This window comes from Muntiacus reevesi, chromosome 3, assembly GCF_963930625.1.
Source record: "Muntiacus reevesi chromosome 3, mMunRee1.1, whole genome shotgun sequence".
Lineage (NCBI taxonomy): Eukaryota > Metazoa > Chordata > Mammalia > Artiodactyla > Cervidae > Muntiacus > Muntiacus reevesi.
The window spans coordinates 167,189-186,048 of NC_089251.1; the positions used below are offsets into that span (position 1 = coordinate 167,189).

The window sequence follows — 18,860 nt, forward strand, 5'->3', positions numbered from 1 at the left end:
TACATGTTAGTATACATATTTTTTAATGGAAAATAACGATTTTCCAAAACAAATAAATGTAGTGAGAAGAATCGATTCCTTTTTCTGTTTCGCTGCTCCTGGTGGCCAAGGGCTTCCGGCCAGGTGCCCCGCCCGACCCCACAGCCTCTGTCTCGCAGGCAGGGAGACAAGTCCGACTGCACCTACATCGTGCTCAGCGGCCGCCTGCGCGCTGTGATCCAGAAGGGCGATGGCAAGAAGCGCCTGGCTGGCGAGTACGGCCGCGGAGACCTCGTGGGCGTGGTAGGGCCGCCCCGCCCTCCCCTGCCCTGCCCTCCCCCGCCCCTCCCCGCCCCTGCCCTCCCCTGCCCTGCCCTCCCCGCCCCTCCCCTGCCCTGCCCTCCCCGCCCCTGCCCTGCCCTCCCCGCCCCTCCCCGCCCCTGCCCTCCCCGCCCACTCTCCGCCCCCTTCCATCCCACTCTCCTCCGCCCCGCCCTTCCCCCTTCCCGCCCCGCCCACACCACGTCCCCTCCCCTTCCCGCCCCCTCCCTTCCCTGCCCCTCTCCCTACACCTGATGCCCATCCCCTCACACCCTTTCCCTTCCCGCCTCGGGCGCCCACCTGGGCAGAGGCACCGGCAGTATAATAGCCCAGGAGTTGCCTCCCACAGGCCGCCTCCCAGGAGAGCAGGCCTAGGGTGGGTTCGGCAGCCCCCTCTGGGAGGATGGTCCCTCTGAGACTCCGAGGCCCTCGCGGGGAGGATGAGGCCCTGCCCTATCTGGGCTGCTGGTGGCAGGCCCACAGCTCTTGTTGATGCTTCCTTCCCCAGCGCAGGGTGCTGGGTGAGCCCCGTTTCCTCCTGCTCTAATGGTGGCGCTAGGACCCTGCTCTCAGGCCTGCCTCCGGGCCCTGGGGTAGCACCAGCTCCCATCCCCAGGTGGAGGCGCTCACCCGCCAGGCCAGGGCGACCACAGTGCATGCCATTCGGGACTCAGAGCTGGCCAAGCTTCCGGAAGGAGCCCTGAACTCCATCAAGCGCCAGTACCCGCAGGTGAGGGCTGGGAAGTTGTGAAGTCAGAATGCCAGAACTGGGTCAAGACCAAGGCTGCTCCCATCAGGCGGGCCGCAGGAGGAGGGCCAGACCCCGCTTCCCCAGGCAGCAGCCCCCACCGGCTCCAGGGCAGGACCGCAGTGCCCGGCAGCCAGCCAGGAGGCGAATGAGGGCAGCCTGCCCTGCTTCTGGTTTTCTGATGTCACTTTCCTGCTTCTGAGTCATGAGAGTGTAGACAGGGAAATGGAGAGCCTGCACCTTAGCGGTTTGGAGGAAGAGGCAGGGCTGCTACTGGAGAGTCACAGGAGTAGCCCCTCTGAAGGCTCAGGCCTGGTTCATCCCCGTGAGCCCGTGTGTGAACAAATGAAGCAGCCCCCAGCTTATTTATGAAGTTAATGTGACCTTAATACCAAAACTTGATAAAAATAACACAGAAAACAGATCATTTCTTTTAGTACCGTAGTTATAGCAGATCAACTATTAATGCAATAAATATGTGTGATTGGGGTAAGCTGACAACAGCCTTTCTTTTCAAAAATGATTCTGTACAGCATGCAAGAGCCAGAAAAGCAGGTTTCCTCTACAGTACCTCCTCTGCCATCTTGAAAAATGTACCAATTAAAAAACTTTCAACTCACTTTATCCACATGCAAAAGCATTTAGAAGTAAATTATGTGTATTTTGACATTTCAACTTTATTTACTTGAGTCTGCAACTCAAAAAAATTAGAATTAATATAGCCAAAATAGCATTATTATATTTAAAAGGTAGTTCTTCCTGGACATCGTGTAATACCAGCCCAGGTCTGGCCAGAGCCGGCACTCAGCCCCACACAACGACCCTCGGCTCTGTGGAGGTCCCTCGCGGTCTCGTTCGGGGGTTGTGGCTTCCCCATTTGTCCTGTGTCTCCTGCCTGGGGAAGACAGGGGTGGTCAGCTGGGGCAAGGTCGCAGGCCACGTGCCTGCCCACCGCCTGTGACCAGACCGTGGCCGCATTGCCATCCACTGCCTGGAGCACTTTACAGCCGAGGCAGTTTTGAGACCACGGGTCTAAGGTGGTTGGTTTTATGGTTTACGGTGTGTGGTTAAGGTCTCTATTCTTTCTCTGCCCCCAGGTTGTGACTCGACTGATTCGCCTCTTGGGCGAGAAGATCCTGGGCAGCCTCCAGCAGGGAGCTGCGGCAGGTGCGAGCCCAGGCCTGGCACCTGGGAGCCCCGCCCACCCCGCCTGGAGCCCCTGCTTACCTTGAAGCGCCCCTTCACACAGTGTTAGTTAGGACTTTTTTCAGCTGTCAGATGCGGGTGTTTGAAACTATTCCCTCGTCCCGGTGTTCCAGGCTTCCTCCTGGTGTCCTCTCCTTTCTGTGTAAGGAGTTCCATTAACAATGGTTCTTAAATTCTCTGAGTTTTTCTGCATCAAAGGGTGTCTTTAAATTGCTTTTGTTCTGAAGGATACATATTGCTGGATGTGCCATTCTGTCTTAACAGCCCTTTATTTCAGCACTTTAAACATTTTGTGCCACTTCCCTCTGACCTCCATTGTGTCTAATGAGAAATCCAGACCGAATTGCTCTCAAGTAGGCGTGCATTGTTTCTGTCTGACTGTGTTCAAGATTTTCCCTCATCTTCAGTGTTTAGAAATTTGATTCTGAAACGTTTGGGCATGAATTCCTTTGAGTTTGTCTTATTTGGGGGTTTGCTCATCTTCTTGAATCTGCAGGTTTATTTTATATATATGTATGTATGTATGTTTTTACAACGTTTGGGAAGGTCTCAGCCTTTATTTCTTCAAATACTCTCTTGGCCCTGTACTCTTTCTTCTCTTCTGGAAGCTCACAAACACAGATGTTAAACCTCTTGTTATCATCCCCAAAGTCTCTGGGACATCGCTTGTGTTTTAACTGTTTTTCTCCTCTGATGCTCAGATCAAGTAGCTTCTTTTGATCTGTTTCAAGGTCTTTGGCTCTTTCCTGTCTTCTTGACTCTGCTTCTAACCCCACCCAGAGAGGTTTTTGTTTCAGTTATTTTATTTCTACATTTGCTTCAAGGCTACCCATGATGGCTGTTTCTGGTTAGCTATGAACCACTGTTTTAATACCTTGTCAGGGACTTGCAGATTTTGTGCCTGTTGTCATTTTTGTCTTCATTAGTTGTCTTTTCCTGTTCAAGTTGAGACCTTCCTGGCTTTTGGTATGCCTGGTCATTTTGGATTGTATCCCATATTTCGGGTACTATGATGATCTGGATCCCATTTAAATCTCTTACTTTTGCATATTCTGAGTGTGCTTGTATTCAGAGCACGTCCTGGCCCTCTTCCTGGCTGCGTCTGAGTGCCAGCCTAGTTCCTGAGGCCTCTGCCTCCCTGCACTGGTCTGCTGCACTTGTGTGCTCCCCTGAGCCAGTGTGAAGGCCAGCAGGTGCACCACGACCTTCTGTTCTCAGAGCCTCTGCTGTGTGGTTCTGGCCAGTCTCCCACATGGGCTACTTGGGGGTGAGCCCAGGACTTCACCCAGGGTTTAGGGGACTCTGTTCCCCATATCCTCCTCTCTGGACAGGGTGCTGCTTCTGCTTGCTAGTGCTGGTCTTGGAGAGCTGGGGCTTCATCCTCTGGGTCTATAGCCCAGGCAGGGTTTGCTTACGGTAGAGGGCCCTGGAAATTCTCCTGGGAGGCAGCACCGCTAGGGAGGGGGAGGAAAGGTCTCACGTGGCGGTAGCTGGGTCAGAGCGTGACACTGCCAGCCCTGTGGCACTGGTGGAGTGGTCTTCCCATGGGCTGAGGTCCCTGGCCATTTTGCCCTCCTCTCAGCGCTCCTCTGGGCCTCCTGAGAGCTTCGTCCAGGGCCGCCTTGTAGCTGGTGGCCGCAGGTAGGTGGGATGTTCCGGCTCCATCTCCTTGGCCAGAACCATAGCTTCTCACAGCTTTTCTTAAAAGCTAAGCGAAAGCTATCAGAAACTGGGCCTGATTCCCCCTCTGGGCCTACTGCAGATGTAGGGTTCTGATGTCAGAGTTCACTGGGAAAGAGAGAGAGGAAGGGACTCCCCACAGAGAAGCTTCAGCAAAGCCAGGTACAGGCCCTCCGCTGCCTTGCGTGCCCCTGGCAGTGGGCTCACAGCCCTCCTTCCTCTTTCCCTGCCCCAGATTAGCTCTTGGGAGCCCTGTTGCTGGCTTCTGGGTCAAGCCTTGTGGGGACCCAGCCTCCTCCCCAGGGACAAGATCAGCAGAGTCAGAAATGGACAGAACTGGGCCTTCCTGCATGGCCCTGGCCATGACCTGCCTGGTGAGGTCTGTGTGGGAGCTGGGCTATGACCGCGGCTGGCCAGGGGAGCCAAGAAGAGAGCCCTCAGCGTGTCTGGGCCCCAGGAGACTGGAGCCTGGCTGGGATGTGGCTGGCAGGAAGGGTGAGGCTGACCCATCAGCCACCTCCATGAAAGCAGGAGATGCCACACACCAGGAAGGGACTTTGTGATTGGAAATAAGCTTCAGCCAGGGATGCGCTGATGGAGGGTAGTGACCTTGTGGACATACGTGCCTGCAGGTCCATCGCTTCTGCTGTGGGGCCTCCTGGCCTCACTGCTAGAGAATGGGGAGCCTGTGGCCCTGGGGACCCAGCCCTGACCTCTGGTGGGTGGTTCTGTGCCTCACCCCTGGGTCTGGAAACCTATGCAGACAGGACAGTAGAAAGGCGTCATCATCCAAAACTCAGGCTGTTCACTGTCTCTGGAGAAGGTGGTGGAAGAACTCCAGGATGGGGTGCGGTCAGAGGATGGGTCCTCCCCTGGCCGACCCTTCACCTCTTTGTATTTTCTCTGGGCCCCACGGCCTTCTCTGAGTCCGTGCCCATGTGCCCTTCAGTGGGGCCAGTTCTGATGTGTATGAGACGCAAGGGCGCCGCGGTGCGGTTGGCTTTCAGCAGGGAAGGCCAGGGCTCTAGTTGTGGAGACCAGGGCAGACCCGGGTGCCCATTCCCCCGGCAGGCTGCTGGGGCCACGCCATCACCTGGGAACATTCAGGGACACTGAGACTGTCCCAGCGGCAGCCAGCTCCTCAGGCTAGCACACACCCCTGTGTTCTGCAGGTCACCAGTTTAGGTTCCATACTGTGGGCAGCAAGTGGGACTCGGGGAACCCCGCCAGCAACCTCTCCACGGTGGCCGTCATGCCAGTGTCGGAGGACGTGCCCCTCACTGCCTTCACCCTGGAACTCAAGCATGCCCTCAGCGCTATCGGTAAGCCCTGCCCAAGGCCACCTGAGGTCCCCTGGGCCCCCTCCTCCTCCTGCCTCTCATTCTTACAGGTTCTCCTGAAAGAGCACTCTGCGTTGCCTGCAAGGCTGATAACCCTGGGTGGGGGTGGGGGGTGCAGTGCTGGGGAGGGGACCATCACAGTGAGACGGAGCCTCCGGACAGTCTTGATGGGGAGACCTGACGCCACAGGAGCTGGTATGAGTCACACTGCGCTCCTCCCAACTGAACCCACAGAGGCTCCTGAGCCCCCAGCAGAAGCCCGTCTTAGGATGGGTGCCTATAGCTGCTCCAGCACTTGGAGAGAACACTGCAGCGGCTGGGGGAGCTGGCTGACAATGTGGGAACACCCCCAGTTATGGTCAGTCAGCTTAGGTCATGCTTCCGAGCTCTGGACAGCTGTGAAGTTTTGGGGCTCAAGAATAAGGAACTGAAATTCTGGAGAATTCTTAGGAATCCTCCAAATCATAAAGCATTCCATATTCTTAACAGTTTACTTATATGTTTTTATATAATTATGAGTGATCATAGTAATAGACACAAGTCAATTTTCTGAGACAGGGCTATTTTAATAGCTTCAAGGGGCAATAGAAGGTGTTGAATAAACGCCAAACAAAAATGATTTACAAAATTGAGCTACTATTATAAATATTCAATATTTAAAAGTTATTCTCCAAGTGAAAATTTAAATCACAGAAAGCATTAATTTCCATTAGTCTTGGTCTGTTTCATAACAAATGTTCTGGATCTGGAAACCTCCATTCATTTTCAGTGAGGTTGGTCAGACTGTCCAGGGCACATCAAAAGACCTGCGGTTGTACAGTACAGATGTGCTGATTCATAATAATAGCTTGTTCCCTTTCAAAAAAAACCGTTTATTTTGAAATAACTATAGATTCATAGCAAGTTATAAAAATAGTGAAGAGAGAGCCATATGCCAGCCCCCACCCCTGGTTACATAACCACAGTACAGCATCCAGACCAGGAAACTGGTGTCCGTGCGGTGCGCTCATGGGGCTGCGTGTGTGTCCGTGTGAATTTCTGTTTCTGCGAGAAACTGGGGGTCATGACAGGGACTGGACTGAACAGCTGGTGGCGTTGGGTGGCAGTCACGTCCCAGCAATGTGAGGAGGAAGCAGCCTCCTGCCTCATTCCTGGTCTTGGGGAAGAGCTCTCAGTCTTTTGTCTTTGAGTAGGGTGTTAGCTGTCAGGTTCTTATGGATGGCCTCTAATACGTTAGGAAGGTTTTCATTTCATATTTTGTTGAGAGTTTATATCATAAAAAGATGTTATATTTTGTCAGTACATTTTCTGCATCAATTGTTCTGTTAATGTGATTTATTACAATGATTGATATTCATGACTTAAGTCATTCTTGCACTCCAGGAATAAATCCCACTTGGTCTGGTGTGTAATCCTTTTTCTACCCCGCTGAGTTCGGGCAGCTTCCCTTTCATGGAGGATTTTGCACTGTCAGGGTTGCTCGCCTGTACTTTCTTGTGGTATCTTGGTCCCACTGTGACTTTGGTAAGGGGGTACTGGTGCTAGCCCCATGGAATGAGTCAGGAAGTGTTCCCTCAGAATCAATATTTTGGAAGACTTTGAGGAGGACTGGTATTAATTTTTCTTTAAATGTTTGGTAGAGGATTTTCCCTGGTGGTCCAGTGGTTAAGAATCAGCCTGCCAATGCAGGGGTGACAGGTTCCTCCCTGGTCCGGGAAGACTGCACGTGCTGCAAGGCAGCTCAGTCCATGCGCCACAACTACCAAGCCCAAGCTTGGACCTCAGTGCTGCAGCTGCTCCGGGCTGCATCCCATAGAACCCATGCTGCACAACAAGGGAGGCCTGTGCCCCACCACCAGAGAGAGGCCCCTGCCCGCCGCAGCCGGGGAAAGCCTGTGCCCTGGGGCACAGCCCCAGTGCAGCTCTGGGGCTGTGTTTAGCTTGAGGCTCTTCTGGTTACTTAGGTACAAAGCCAGCTGTTAATCAGAGATCTTTCTTCCTCAGAGGAGGCATTTATAGCTATAAACTTCCCTCCTAGCAGCGCTTTCGCTGTGTCCTGTACATTCTGGAATGTTGTGCTTTTGTTTTCATTTGTCTCAAGATATCTCCTCATTTCTTTGTGGTTTCTTTGACTCATTGGTTGTTTAAGCATTTAATTTCCATATATTTGTGAATTTTCCATTTTCATACCATTGTGATCAGAAAAGATACTTTATGTAAATCCAATCTTTACCTGCGTCCTGAGGAACTTGTATGTAGCTCAAGAAGCAACAGTTAGAAGAACTGGATGTGGAACAACTGACTGGTTCAAAATTGGGAAGGAATGAGTCAAGGCTGTGTATTCTCACTCTGCATATTTAACTTATATGCAGAATACATCATGCAAAATGCCAGGCTGGATGAACCACAAGCTGAAATCAAGATTGCCAGGAGAAATATCAACAAACTCAGATATGCAGATGATACCACTCTAATGGCAGAAAGTGAAGAGGAACTAAAGAGCCTCTTGATAAGGGTGAAAAAGGAGAGTGAAAAAGCTGACTGAAAAGTCAGTATTCAAAAAACTAAGATCGTGGCATATGATTCCATCACTTCACGGCAAATAAATGGGGGAAAAGTGGAAACACTGACAGACTTTAGTTTCTTGGGCTTGAAAATCACTGCAGATGGTGACTGCAGCCATGAAATTGAAAGACGCTTGCTCCTTGGAAGAAAAGCTATGACAAACATAGACAGCATGTTAAAAAGCAGAGACATCACTTTTCTGACAAAGATTCATCTAGGCAGAGCTATGGTTTTTCCAGTAGTCATGTATGGATGTGAGAGTTGGACCATGAAGAAGGCCGAATGTCCAAGAATTGATGCTTTCAAATTGTGATGCTGGAGAAGATCCTTGAGAGTCACTTGGACTGCAAGGAGATCAAACCAGCCAAACCTAAAGGAAATGAGCCCTGAATATTCACTGGAAGGACTGGTGTTGAAGCTGTAATACTTTGACCACCTGATGGGAAGAGCCAACTCACTGGAAAAGACCCTGATGCTGGGAAAGATTGAAGGCAGGAAGAGAAGGGGGCCACAGAGGATGAGATGGTTGGGTGGAATCACGGGCTCAATGGACATGAGTTTGAGCAAACTCCAGGAGACAGTGAAAGATGGGGAAGCCTGCCTGACATGCTGCAACCCATGGAATTGCAAAGAATTGGACCCAGCTTAGTGACTGAATGACAGTGGAAGACCTGTGGCCCGGCACGCAGTCCCTTCTGGGGGAGGGGGAGCGCGTGGTGGCCCGGCACGCACGCAGTCTCTTGCGGGAGCGTGTGCGGTGCTGTGCTGCTGGGTGTCTGTGACTGTGAGGCAGTGTCCCATTTAGCTTGCCTCTGCGTTTCCCGGCAGCTGAAAACTCTGTCTTGTGGCCACTGGGATGCCTCCTTCTGAGTGCCTGTCAAGTTGCCCACTGTTTGGTGGGGCTGTTATCTTTTCCTTGTCAATGGGCAGTCTGGATACAGTTGCTTTTTTCAGATGAAAATGCAGGTATCTTTCCCTCTGTGGCTTGCTTTTTATTCTTTTAATGATGTCTTTTGACAAATCTTCCTAGGTGGCACCAGTGGTAAAGAATCCACCTGCAATGCAGGAGACACAAGAGACTCCAACCCTGGAGTTATATATTCCAACCCTGGGTCAGGAAGATCCCCTGGAGAAGGACATGGCAACCCGCTCCAGTATTCTTGCCTGGAGAATCCCATGGACTGGTGGGCTATCGTCCATGGGGTTGCACAGAGTTGGACATGACAGCACACATCCAGTTCACTGACTTTGACAAATGCAAGTTGTTAATTCTAATATGGCCCAATTTATTTATCATTTTTTTCCTATATTATTACTGATTTTTGCATTTTATTGAATAAATTTCATCCTATCCCCGTCATGAAGAGGTTCTTTTAAAAATATTATGGTATTATCTGTCAAGTTTACGATCCGTTGGGGATTGGTTTTGACTATGAAATGAATAGAGTCAGGATGCATTTTTCTGTAGGCTCCTCCGCTGACCCAGAGCCCTTGCTCAGAACCACTGGACCCTGCCCTGAGGGCTCCTTTGCTGAAAGGTGGTCAGGTCTGTGAAGGGTGTGTGTAGAGAGAGGATCTAGGCCGATGGCCTTGTCTTCCAGCTTCAGGGTGTCAGCCACTTGCTCTGGCTTCCGCAGTTTGGAGGAGAGGCTGTGTGACAGCCAGGCTGACGGTGACTCTCCAGGCGTGGGCAGCCCCCGCAGAGCCAGCTCTGGAGCACCTGGGAGTCACCCTGTGTCCGTGCACTACCCTGCTCCTGCCATGGCCTGGGCCTTAGGCACACCCCTCCCAGGCACAGGCGGGTCACCACATTGCTAACTGGCCAGGGCTGTAGCCAACGCCTTGAGAGCCCAGAGCACTCCTAGGGGCTGCACATTTTCCCGAGGGCCTCCTCAGAACCCTTGGGTCCAGGCAGAGGCCTAGAGCAGCTGTGCACCGAGGGTCAGAGAGAGCCCGACTCCCAGGGCCTCAGGCGGGGCTCCTCCGTGCTCCCGCAGCAGGCACAGCCTGCCTGTCCCGCCTTGTCCTCTACTTCCAGGAGGTGAACAGAACTAGTCACCGCAGTGCCCAGGAGTGCCCGCCCTCGCAGGCTGAGAGTCCCTCCAGCCCTGAGAGGGCTCCCTTTCTGTCAGACCCCCAGAGCAGGAGTGCAGCCTTAGTGGGACCAGCGCCGTCCATCCCGACCCCCAGAGGAGTTGCTCCCCCACTTCCACAGGCTGCTGCCTTTGAGTCAGAGCTGCTCCCCTGCAGGTCAGACCAGCGGCCACCTCACAGGCACCACCCTGTGGTTCAACTCACTCACTTAGTCGTGTCTGACTCTGCAGCCCCGTGGACTGCAGCACGCCAGGCCTCCCTGCCCATCACCAACTCCCGAAGCTTGCTCAAACTCATGTCCATCAAGTTGGTGATGCCCTCTGTCCTCCCCTTCTCCTCCCACCTTCAATCTTTCCCAGCATCAGGGTCTTTTCCAATGAGTCAGTTCTTCGCATCAGGTGGCCAAAGTACTGGAGTTTCAGCTTCAGCATCAGTCCCTCCAATGAATAGTCAGGACTGATTTCCTTTAGGATTGACTGGTTGCAACTCCTTGCTGTCCAAGGTACTCAAGAGTGTTCTCTAGCACCACAGTTAAAAAGCATCAATTCTTCGGCACTCAGCCTTCTTTATGGTCCAACTCTCACATCCATACATGACTACTAGAAAAACCATAGCTTTGACTAGACGAATCTTTGTCAGAAACGTGATGTCTCTGCTTTTTATGGTCATAACTTTTCTTCCAAGGAGCAAGTGTCTTTTAATTTCATGACAGCCATCACCATCTCCAGTGATTTTGGATCCCAAGAAAATAAAATCTGTCACTGATTCCATTGTTTCCCCATCTGTTTGCCATGAAGTGATGGAACCGGATGCCATGATCTTAGTTTTTTGAATATTGACTTTTAAGCCAGCTTTTTCAGTCTCCTCTTTCACTTTCATCAAGAGGCTCTTTAGTTCTTCTTCGTTTTCTGCCATAAGGGTGGTGTCATCTGCATATCTGAAGTTACTGATATTTCTCCCAACAATCTTGATTCCAGCTTGTGCTTCATCCAACCCAGCATTTTGCATGATGTACTCTGCATGTAAGTTAAATAAGCAAAGTGACAATATACAGCCTTGATGTACTCCTCCCCCAATTTGGAACCAGTCCATCGTTCCATATCCGGTTCTAACTATTGCTTCTTGACCTGCATGCAGATTTCTCAGGAGGCAAGTAAGGTGGTCTGGTATTCCCATCTCTTTAAGAATGTTCCACAGTTTGTTGTGATCCACACAGTCAAAGGCTTTGGCATAGTTAAAGCAGTAGTAGATGTTTTTCTGGAATTCTCTTGCTTTTTCTACATTCCAACAGATGATGGCAATTTAATCTCTGGTTCCTCTGCCTTTTCTAAATCCAGCTTGAACATCTGGAAGTTCTCAGTTCATGTACTGGCTTGGAGAATTTTGAGCATTGCTTTGCTAGTGTGTGAGATGAGTGCAATTGTGCGGTAGTTTGAGCAGTTTTTGGCATTGCCTTTCTTTGGGATTGAAATGAAAACTGACCCTTTTCAGTCCTGTGGCCACTACTGAGTTTTCCAAATTTGCTGGCCTATTGAGTGCAGCACTCTCACAGCATCACCTTTTAGGACTTGAAATAGCTCAGCTGGAATTCTGTCACCTCCACTAGCTTTGTTTGTAGTGATGCTTCCTAAGGCCCACTTGAATTCGCGCTCCAGGATGTCTGGCTCTAGGCAAGTATTCCACTGTGTGGAATGCGTCCTTATTCTGTATGCTGTCAAGAAAGCAGACACTTCCAGTTAAACACAGGCAGTAATTTCCTGTCTCTCCCCTTCTAATTGTACACCCTCGGGGAAGTTCACATGCCAGTGCGGGGGGAGCCTGGGCTCCTCCTGTTGCAGCAGGACTTCACCCTCGGGGCAGCCCCGCAGCCTTCCTGACCCTGAGGGCCACTGTCTCTGCTTTTGTCCCCACCCCTGGCTGCCCTCCTGGCTGAGCAGGTGTGTCTGTGCGGACAGCATCTCCCTTCTCCAGCAGATCTTCCTGACCCAGGATCGAACTGGGGTCTCCCCTTCATTGCATGCAGATTCTTTACTAGCTGAGCTGTCAGGGAAGCCCAAAGTGAAAGTCACTCAGTTGTGTCCAGCTCTCTGCAGCTCCATGGACTATACAGTCCATGGAATTCTCCAGGCCAGAGTAATGGAGTGCGTAGCCGTTCCCTTCTCCAGGGGATCTTCCCAACCCAGGGATCGAACCCAGGTCTCCCAGAGTGTAGGTGAATTATTTACCATCTGACGCACGCTGTAGATGGAAGAACAAGCTGACCCCAGAGACACAGCATGTGAAAGCATGCACTTCCATCCTGATAAACCACATCTGCTGGAATCCAGCCAGCCGCTGACTTGGGTTGGGGATGTTGTCTGGTTTCGTGTTTTACAAGCTTGTGCTTCCCCTGCCCCCAGCACACACACAGTCTCAGAGCTGCAGAGATTCAAGCCCAGTGCGCACAGAGGAGACGGGTTCAGAGAGGCTGCCGTCCCTGCAGCTGGTGCAGCCCTTCCCGTGGCACACCGCAGGCTCCCCTGCCCGGAGGGTCTCCTTCAGGGCCACAGGCACTTCCTTGAGAGCTGTGAGAGGTGTACCGCTTTCCCGAAAAGCAGATTACAGAAGGAAGGGCCTCGCCTATCCTCCAAGGTGGGCTGCCGACAGTTCTGCATCTGGTGGTGGTTTTTAGGCCCTGCCCTGCTGCTGACCAGTGACAGCATAAAACAGCGCCTTGGCTCTGCTGCTCTGGACAGGTACGCGGCCTCCACGTGGGAACAGCCTGGCCAAGCCTGGCTTCCTGCTCTCAGGGGGCCCCTGCCCGGCCAGGAAACACAACAGAGTGTCTGTGCCTTCCAGTATCCACGAGTACCGGCTGTCCAGCTGGCTGGGGCAACAGGAGGACATCCACCGGATCGTGCTCTACCAGGCGGACAGCACGCTCACTCCCTGGACCCAGTGCTGCATCCGGCAAGCGGACTGCATCCTCGTCGTGGGCCTGGGCGAGCAGGAGCCCACTGTTGGCGAGGTGAGCTGCCTGCGGGAGCGGGGCAGCCGGCGGGGCTTCGGCAGGTGGGGCCGGGTAGTGGGCGTGGTCTTTTGGCAGCAGACTGGGCAGGTCCTGACTAGCGTGACCGGCTCTTTTCACAGACCTGGTTTGTCTTTCTTGCTTTGAATGAAGTATTTCAAGAACTCAGGAAGGGATGAATAGTAAGAACAAACACCCAGACGTTTGCGCTCCACATTTTGAAAACATTTTGCTGTTTTTACCTCTGGCGTTGTTTTAGCAGGAGCAGGCGGATATCTTTGGTTTTTCCAATATCACGTATGGATGTGAGAGTTGGACTATAAAGAAAGCTGAGTGCCAAAGAATTGATGCTTTTGAACTGTGGTGCAGAAGAAGACTCTTGAGAGTCCCTTGGAAAGCAAGGAGATTAACCAGTCAATCCTAAAGGAAATCAGTCCTGACTATTCATTGGAAGGACTGATGCTGAAGCTGAAACTCCAGTACTTTGGCCACCTGATGTGAAGAACTGACTCACTGGAAAAGACCTTGATGCTGGGAAAGATTGAAGGTGGGAGGAGAAGGGGAGGACAGAGGATGAGATGGCTGGATGGCATCACCAACCAATGGACATGAGTTTGAGTGAGCTCTGGGAATTGCTGATGGACAGGGAGGCCTGGCGTGCTGCAGTTCATGGGGTCACAAAGAGTCGTGGACACGACTGAGCAACTGAACTGAACTGAGACAGATACCATGAAGTAGCCAGTAGCCCACCCCCCAGGGGGTCTCTTGTAAAGCCAGAGTCTCATTTTACTATGTGTGTATGTGGCACTGCTTTTTATGTAAATAGTGTTCTACTTTATACCATCTTTGTTGGTTTGTTGTTCTGTCGCTAAGTTTTTTGTTCGGTCACTAAATTGAATCAGACCCTTTGCAACCCCATGGACTGCAGCATGCCAGGCTTCCCCGTCCTTTGGTGTCTCTTGGAGTTTGCTCAGATTCATGTCCGTTGAGTTGGTGATCTGTCTAACCATCTCACCACATGCTACCTCCTTGTCCTTTTGCCGTCAATCTTTCTCAGCATCAGGGTCTTTTCCAGTGAGTTGGCTCTTTCCATCAGGTGGCCAAAGTATTGGAGCTTCAACTTCAGCAACTGTCCTTCTAATGAATATTTAGGGTTGATTTCCTCTATGACTGATTAGTTTGATCTCCTTGCAGTTCAAAGAACTCTCAAGAGTCTTCTCCAGCACCACAATTTGAAAGCACCAGTTATTCGGCACTCAGCCTTCTTTATGGTCCAGGTCTCACATCTGTATGTGACTACTGGAAAAACCATAACTTTGACTCTATGGACCTTTGTTGGCAAAGTGATCTCTCTTCTTTTTAATACATTGCCTAGGTTTGTCATAGCTTTCTTTCCAAGGAGCAAGTGTCTTTTAATTTCATGGCTGCAGTCACTGTCTGCAGTGATTTTGGAGCCTAAGAAAATAAAATCTGTCACTGCTTCTAGTTTTTCCCTTTCTGTTTGCCATGAAATGATGGGACTGGATCCCATGATCTTAGTTTTTTTGAATATTGAGTTTCAAGCCAACTTATTCACTCTCTTTCACCCTCATCAAGAGGCTCTTTAGTTCCTCTTCACTTCCTGCCATTAGAGTGGTATCATCTGCATATCTGAAACTGTTGCTATTTCTCCTGGAAATCTTGATTCCAGCTTGTGATTCATCCAGTCCAGCATTTTGCAAGATGTACTCTGCATATGGGCTTCCCCAGTGGCTCAGAGGTAAAGAGTTCGCCTGCAATGCAGGAGCTATGGGTTTGATCCCTAGGTCGGGAAGATCCCCTGGAGAAGGGCATTGCAACCCACTCTAGTATTCCTGCCTGGAGAATCCCGTGGACAGAGGAGCCTGGTGGGCTATAGTCCTTGGGATCACAGAGAATCGGACACGACTGAAGGGACTTAGTAGGCACACATGCGCTCTGCATATAAACTAAATAAGCACGGTGGCAGTACACAGCCTTGTTATATTCTCTTCCCAATTTGGAACCAGTCAGTTGTTCCACGTAAGGTTCTAGCTATTGTTTTTTGACCTACATACTGGTTTCTCAGGATGCAAGTAAGGTGGTCTGGTATTCCCATATCTTTAAGAATCTTCCACAGCTACTTGTGACCCACACCATTAAAGGCTTTAGTGTAGTCAATGAAGCAGAAATAGATGAAGCAGAAATTCTCAGGAATTTCCTGGCTTTTTCTATGATCCAACGGATGTTGGCAGTTTGATCTTTAGTTCCTCTGTCTTTTCTAAATCCAGCTTATACATCTGGAAGTTCTCAGTTCACATACTGCTGAAGCCTATACCATCTTGAAATTTCCTTTTTTCCTCAATGCTTACACTGCTGAGTGAGTTTTATCCATATTGTTTTACTCGTCTTATGGCTGTTTAGTTTCTATTTGTGAATGCCCCGCCATCTGTCTGTTCTGTTAGCGGACTGTGAAATTTCCTTACTACACGCGTGTGCAAGGGTGTCTTCAGGGCACCACCTGGAAAAGCTGCTGAGCCAGAGGCTGTGTCTTGAGGTTCACAGAGCTGCTGGACCCCGCTGCAGTCAGCTGTGCTGCTGGGCAACGCTGGGGGCTCCGTGCTCGTTGCCCTGCACCTGAATCCCACATCTCCAGCTTCCTGGGTGCCAAGTGGAGTCTTTGTCTCTTTGCTTTGTGTCCGACCTCTGTCCACATCTCACGTTCTGCCCCGTCCTGGGTCAGCTGCAAACTCGTCATCTCTGCTGCGGGTTCCAGTTGTGCCAGGAACGGTGCCCCTTTGCCGAAGAAGGTTGCAGCGCGTGTTCACGAGGCCATGTTAGAGAAGCAGAGGGCGGTGCCCTCCCTGCCTGCAGGCCCCCAGAGCTTGGTGGGCATGCAGCCGCAACCCCCGGGTCCTGGCTTCACAGAGGAAGGTCCCAGCACACTGCAGCTGGGCTGGTGCCGCGACCCGTGTGGGCTGGTGGGTGAGGCGGCGTCCAGCCTGGGGCCTTCGTGGGCCGGGGCTCTGCTGGGCTGGCTGACGCATGGCTCTGCTTTCCCTCAGCTGGAGCGGATGCTGGAGACCTCCGCCGTGCGTGCCCAGAAGCAGCTGGTGCTGCTGCACCGGCAGGACGGGCCCGCGCCAGCCCACACTGTGGACTGGCTCAACATGCGGGGCTGGTGCTCTGGCCACCTGCACCTCTGCTGCCCTCGCCGAGTCTTCTCCAGGAGGAGCCTGCCCAAGCTGGTGAGCTGGGACCCTGGGGCCCCAGGGCCTGCTTCCTGCCCTCCCTCCACCTCTGACCCCAGCCCGCGGCACTGACGGGGCTCTCACTTCTGCTTGAACCTGATTGTTGGGTGGCGGCACCTCTGATGGAGGAGCCCCCACTGGGGGCCAGAGCCGAGCCCAGGGGCCTCAGGTTGTCCCTGCCTCCTCCTTGGACAGAAAAAGCCGCAAATTCTGAGGCACCTCTTCCTCCGGGGCCTCAGCCCTGGAGACTGGGCACGGTCCGCAGTGGGAGCAGGGGCCCTGCAGCACGATGGACACAGACTGACTGTGGTGTCGACGCCCAGACGTCCAGGCCCGCACCCCCTCCACGTGGGGTGGCCAGGGTCGGCTGGGCCGGGGCCGAGGGGCCTCCCAGGCGAGTCCAGCACTCAGGTGCTGACACAGGACCGCCGGCCTGTCCTGGAGGCAAGTCTGGGTCACGGGTCAGGAGAGCAGCGGTCAGCTCGGCCCTGTCTGCTGGCCTCTCTTGTAGGTGGAGCTGTACGAGCGGGTCTGCCAGAGGCCCCCGGACCGGCACTCGGACTTCTCCCGCCTGGCGAGAGTGCTGACGGGCAACGCCATTGCCTTGGTCCTTGGGGGAGGGGGCGCAAGGTGAGTCCCTCCTTCCCATGCCCATCCCTGCATGTGGGGGTGTGGGTGTGTGGGTGTGTGCAGGAGCATGGGAAGAGTGTGTGTACATGTCTGTGTGTGTGTGCATGACTGTGGGTGTGTGTGGCTGTGTGTGTGTGCATGGGCGTGTGTGTGTGTGACTGTATGTGCATGGCTGTGTGTGTGCATGGCTGAGTGTGTGTGCATGGGCATGTGTGTGTGTGTGTGACTGTGTGGATGGCTGAGTGTGTGTGCATGGGCGTGGGTGTGTGTGACTGTATGTGCATGGCTGTGTGTGTGCATGGCTGAGTGTGTGTGCATGGGCATGTGTGTGTGTGTGTGACTGTGTGGATGGCTGAGTGTGTGTGCATGGGCGTGGGTGTGTGTGCATGGCTGAGTGTGTGTGCATGGGCGTGTGTGTGTGACTGTGTGTGTGTAGGTGCAAGGGCATGGGTGTGTGTGCATGGGCATGTGTGTGTGTGCGTGACTGTGTGTGTGCATGGGCGTGTGTGTGTGTGTGTGACTGTGTGTGTGCATGGCTGAGTGTGTGTGCATGGGCGTGTGTGTGTGTGCGTGACTGTGTGTGTGCATGGGCGTGTGTGTGTGTGTGTGACTGTGTGTGTGCATGGCTGAGTGTGTGTGCATGGGCGTGTGTGTGTGCGTGGCTGTGTGTGTGCATGGTTGTGTGTGCATGGGCGTGTGTGTGTGCGTGACTGTGTGTGTGCGTGGCTGTGTGTGTGCATGGCTGAGTGTGTGCATGGGCGTGTGTGTGTGCGTGACTGTGTGTGCATGGCTGTGTGTGTGCATGACTGTGTGTGCATGGGCGTGTGTGTGTGTGCGTGACTGTGTGTGGCTGTGTGTGTGCATGGCTGAGTGTGTGTGCATGGGCGTGTGTGTGTGCGTGACTGTGTGTGTGCATGGCTGTGTGTGTGCATGGCTGAGTGTGTGCATGGGCGTGTGTATGTGCATGGCTGTGTGTGCATGGCTGTGTGTGTGCATGGCTGAGTGTGTGTGCATGGGCATGTGTGTGTGCATGGGCATGTGTGTGTGCATGGGCATGTGTGTGTGCGTGGCTGTGTGTGTGCGTGGCTGAGTGTGTGCATGGGCATGTGTGTGTGTGTGTGCGTGGCTGTGTGTGTGCATGGCTGAGTGTGTGCATGGGCATGTGTGTGTGCGTGGCTGTGTGTGTGCGTGGCTGTGTGTGTGCGTGACTGTGTGTGCGTGGCTGTGTGTGTGCGTGACTGTGTGTGTGCATGGTTGAGTGTGTGTGCATGGGCATGTGTGTGTGCGTGGCTGTGTGTGTGCGTGACTGTGTGTGCGTGGCTGTGTGTGTGCATGGCTGAGTGTGTGCATGGGCATGTGTGTGTGCATGGGCGTGTGTGTGTGCGTGACTGTGTGTGCGTGGCTGTGTGTGTGCATGGCTGAGTGTGTGCGTGGCTGTGTGTGTGCGTGGCTGTGTGTGTGCGTGGCTGCGTGTGCATGGGCGTGGGCGTGGGTCCTCGTGCGCTCCGCTCGCACAGATGTGGCGCCTCCACAGAGGCCGCAGGAGAGCGTGTCTCTTCCTGGTCGTCTCCTCTTTCCTCTGGCCTTCGCGTGAGCGTCTCTCTGCTTTATGAAACAGGGACCTGCTCTGCTCACGACCCTCTGAAGCAGCCTTTAGCTCCTTGGGCTGGTGGGTGGGTTCCTTTAAGGATGTTGAGCCCGAACAACTTGAACCCCAGGTTGTTCTGACACTTGCTGCCCTTCTCCTGATGTGTGTTAAAGAGAAATTTACACGCGGGGCAGAAATGGAGCGGCAGGTGTGTGGTGAGGGTGCGACAGGCCCAGGCTGCCGCCTGGAGCGGCGGCATGCGCAGGGGCAGTGCAGCACCTGTACTGGATCCCTGTTCCCCGAGGGCTGGTCCCAGGGCCGGGGGACCCTGCAGACTGGAGCCCAGGCCCCTGGGCACGGTGGACATCAGGGCACTCCCTGGGCTGGCCGCCTTGTGCTGCTTCCCTGGCGCTGGCCCTGCTCGTGGTGCTGGCCGCCTGTCCCTGGGGCCCAG

General features: G+C 53.0%; 1 protein-coding gene across 3 annotated transcripts in view; it reads left to right on the forward strand.

Annotated features, from left to right (window-relative positions):
• Positions 1-18,860, forward strand: part of PNPLA7 (patatin like phospholipase domain containing 7) — a 77,398-nt gene that overhangs the window by 48,537 nt on the left and 10,001 nt on the right. For all 3 annotated transcript variants that reach the window (XM_065927982.1, XM_065927983.1, XM_065927984.1), the window contains exons 20-27: positions 159-282; positions 917-1,030; positions 2,146-2,215; positions 5,107-5,256; positions 12,605-12,668; positions 12,772-12,940; positions 16,003-16,185; positions 16,700-16,818. In XM_065927982.1, the coding sequence (XP_065784054.1) occupies positions 159-282; positions 917-1,030; positions 2,146-2,215; positions 5,107-5,256; positions 12,605-12,668; positions 12,772-12,940; positions 16,003-16,185; positions 16,700-16,818 (993 nt within the window). The remainder of the gene's footprint in view (positions 1-158; positions 283-916; positions 1,031-2,145; positions 2,216-5,106; positions 5,257-12,604; positions 12,669-12,771; positions 12,941-16,002; positions 16,186-16,699; positions 16,819-18,860) is intronic.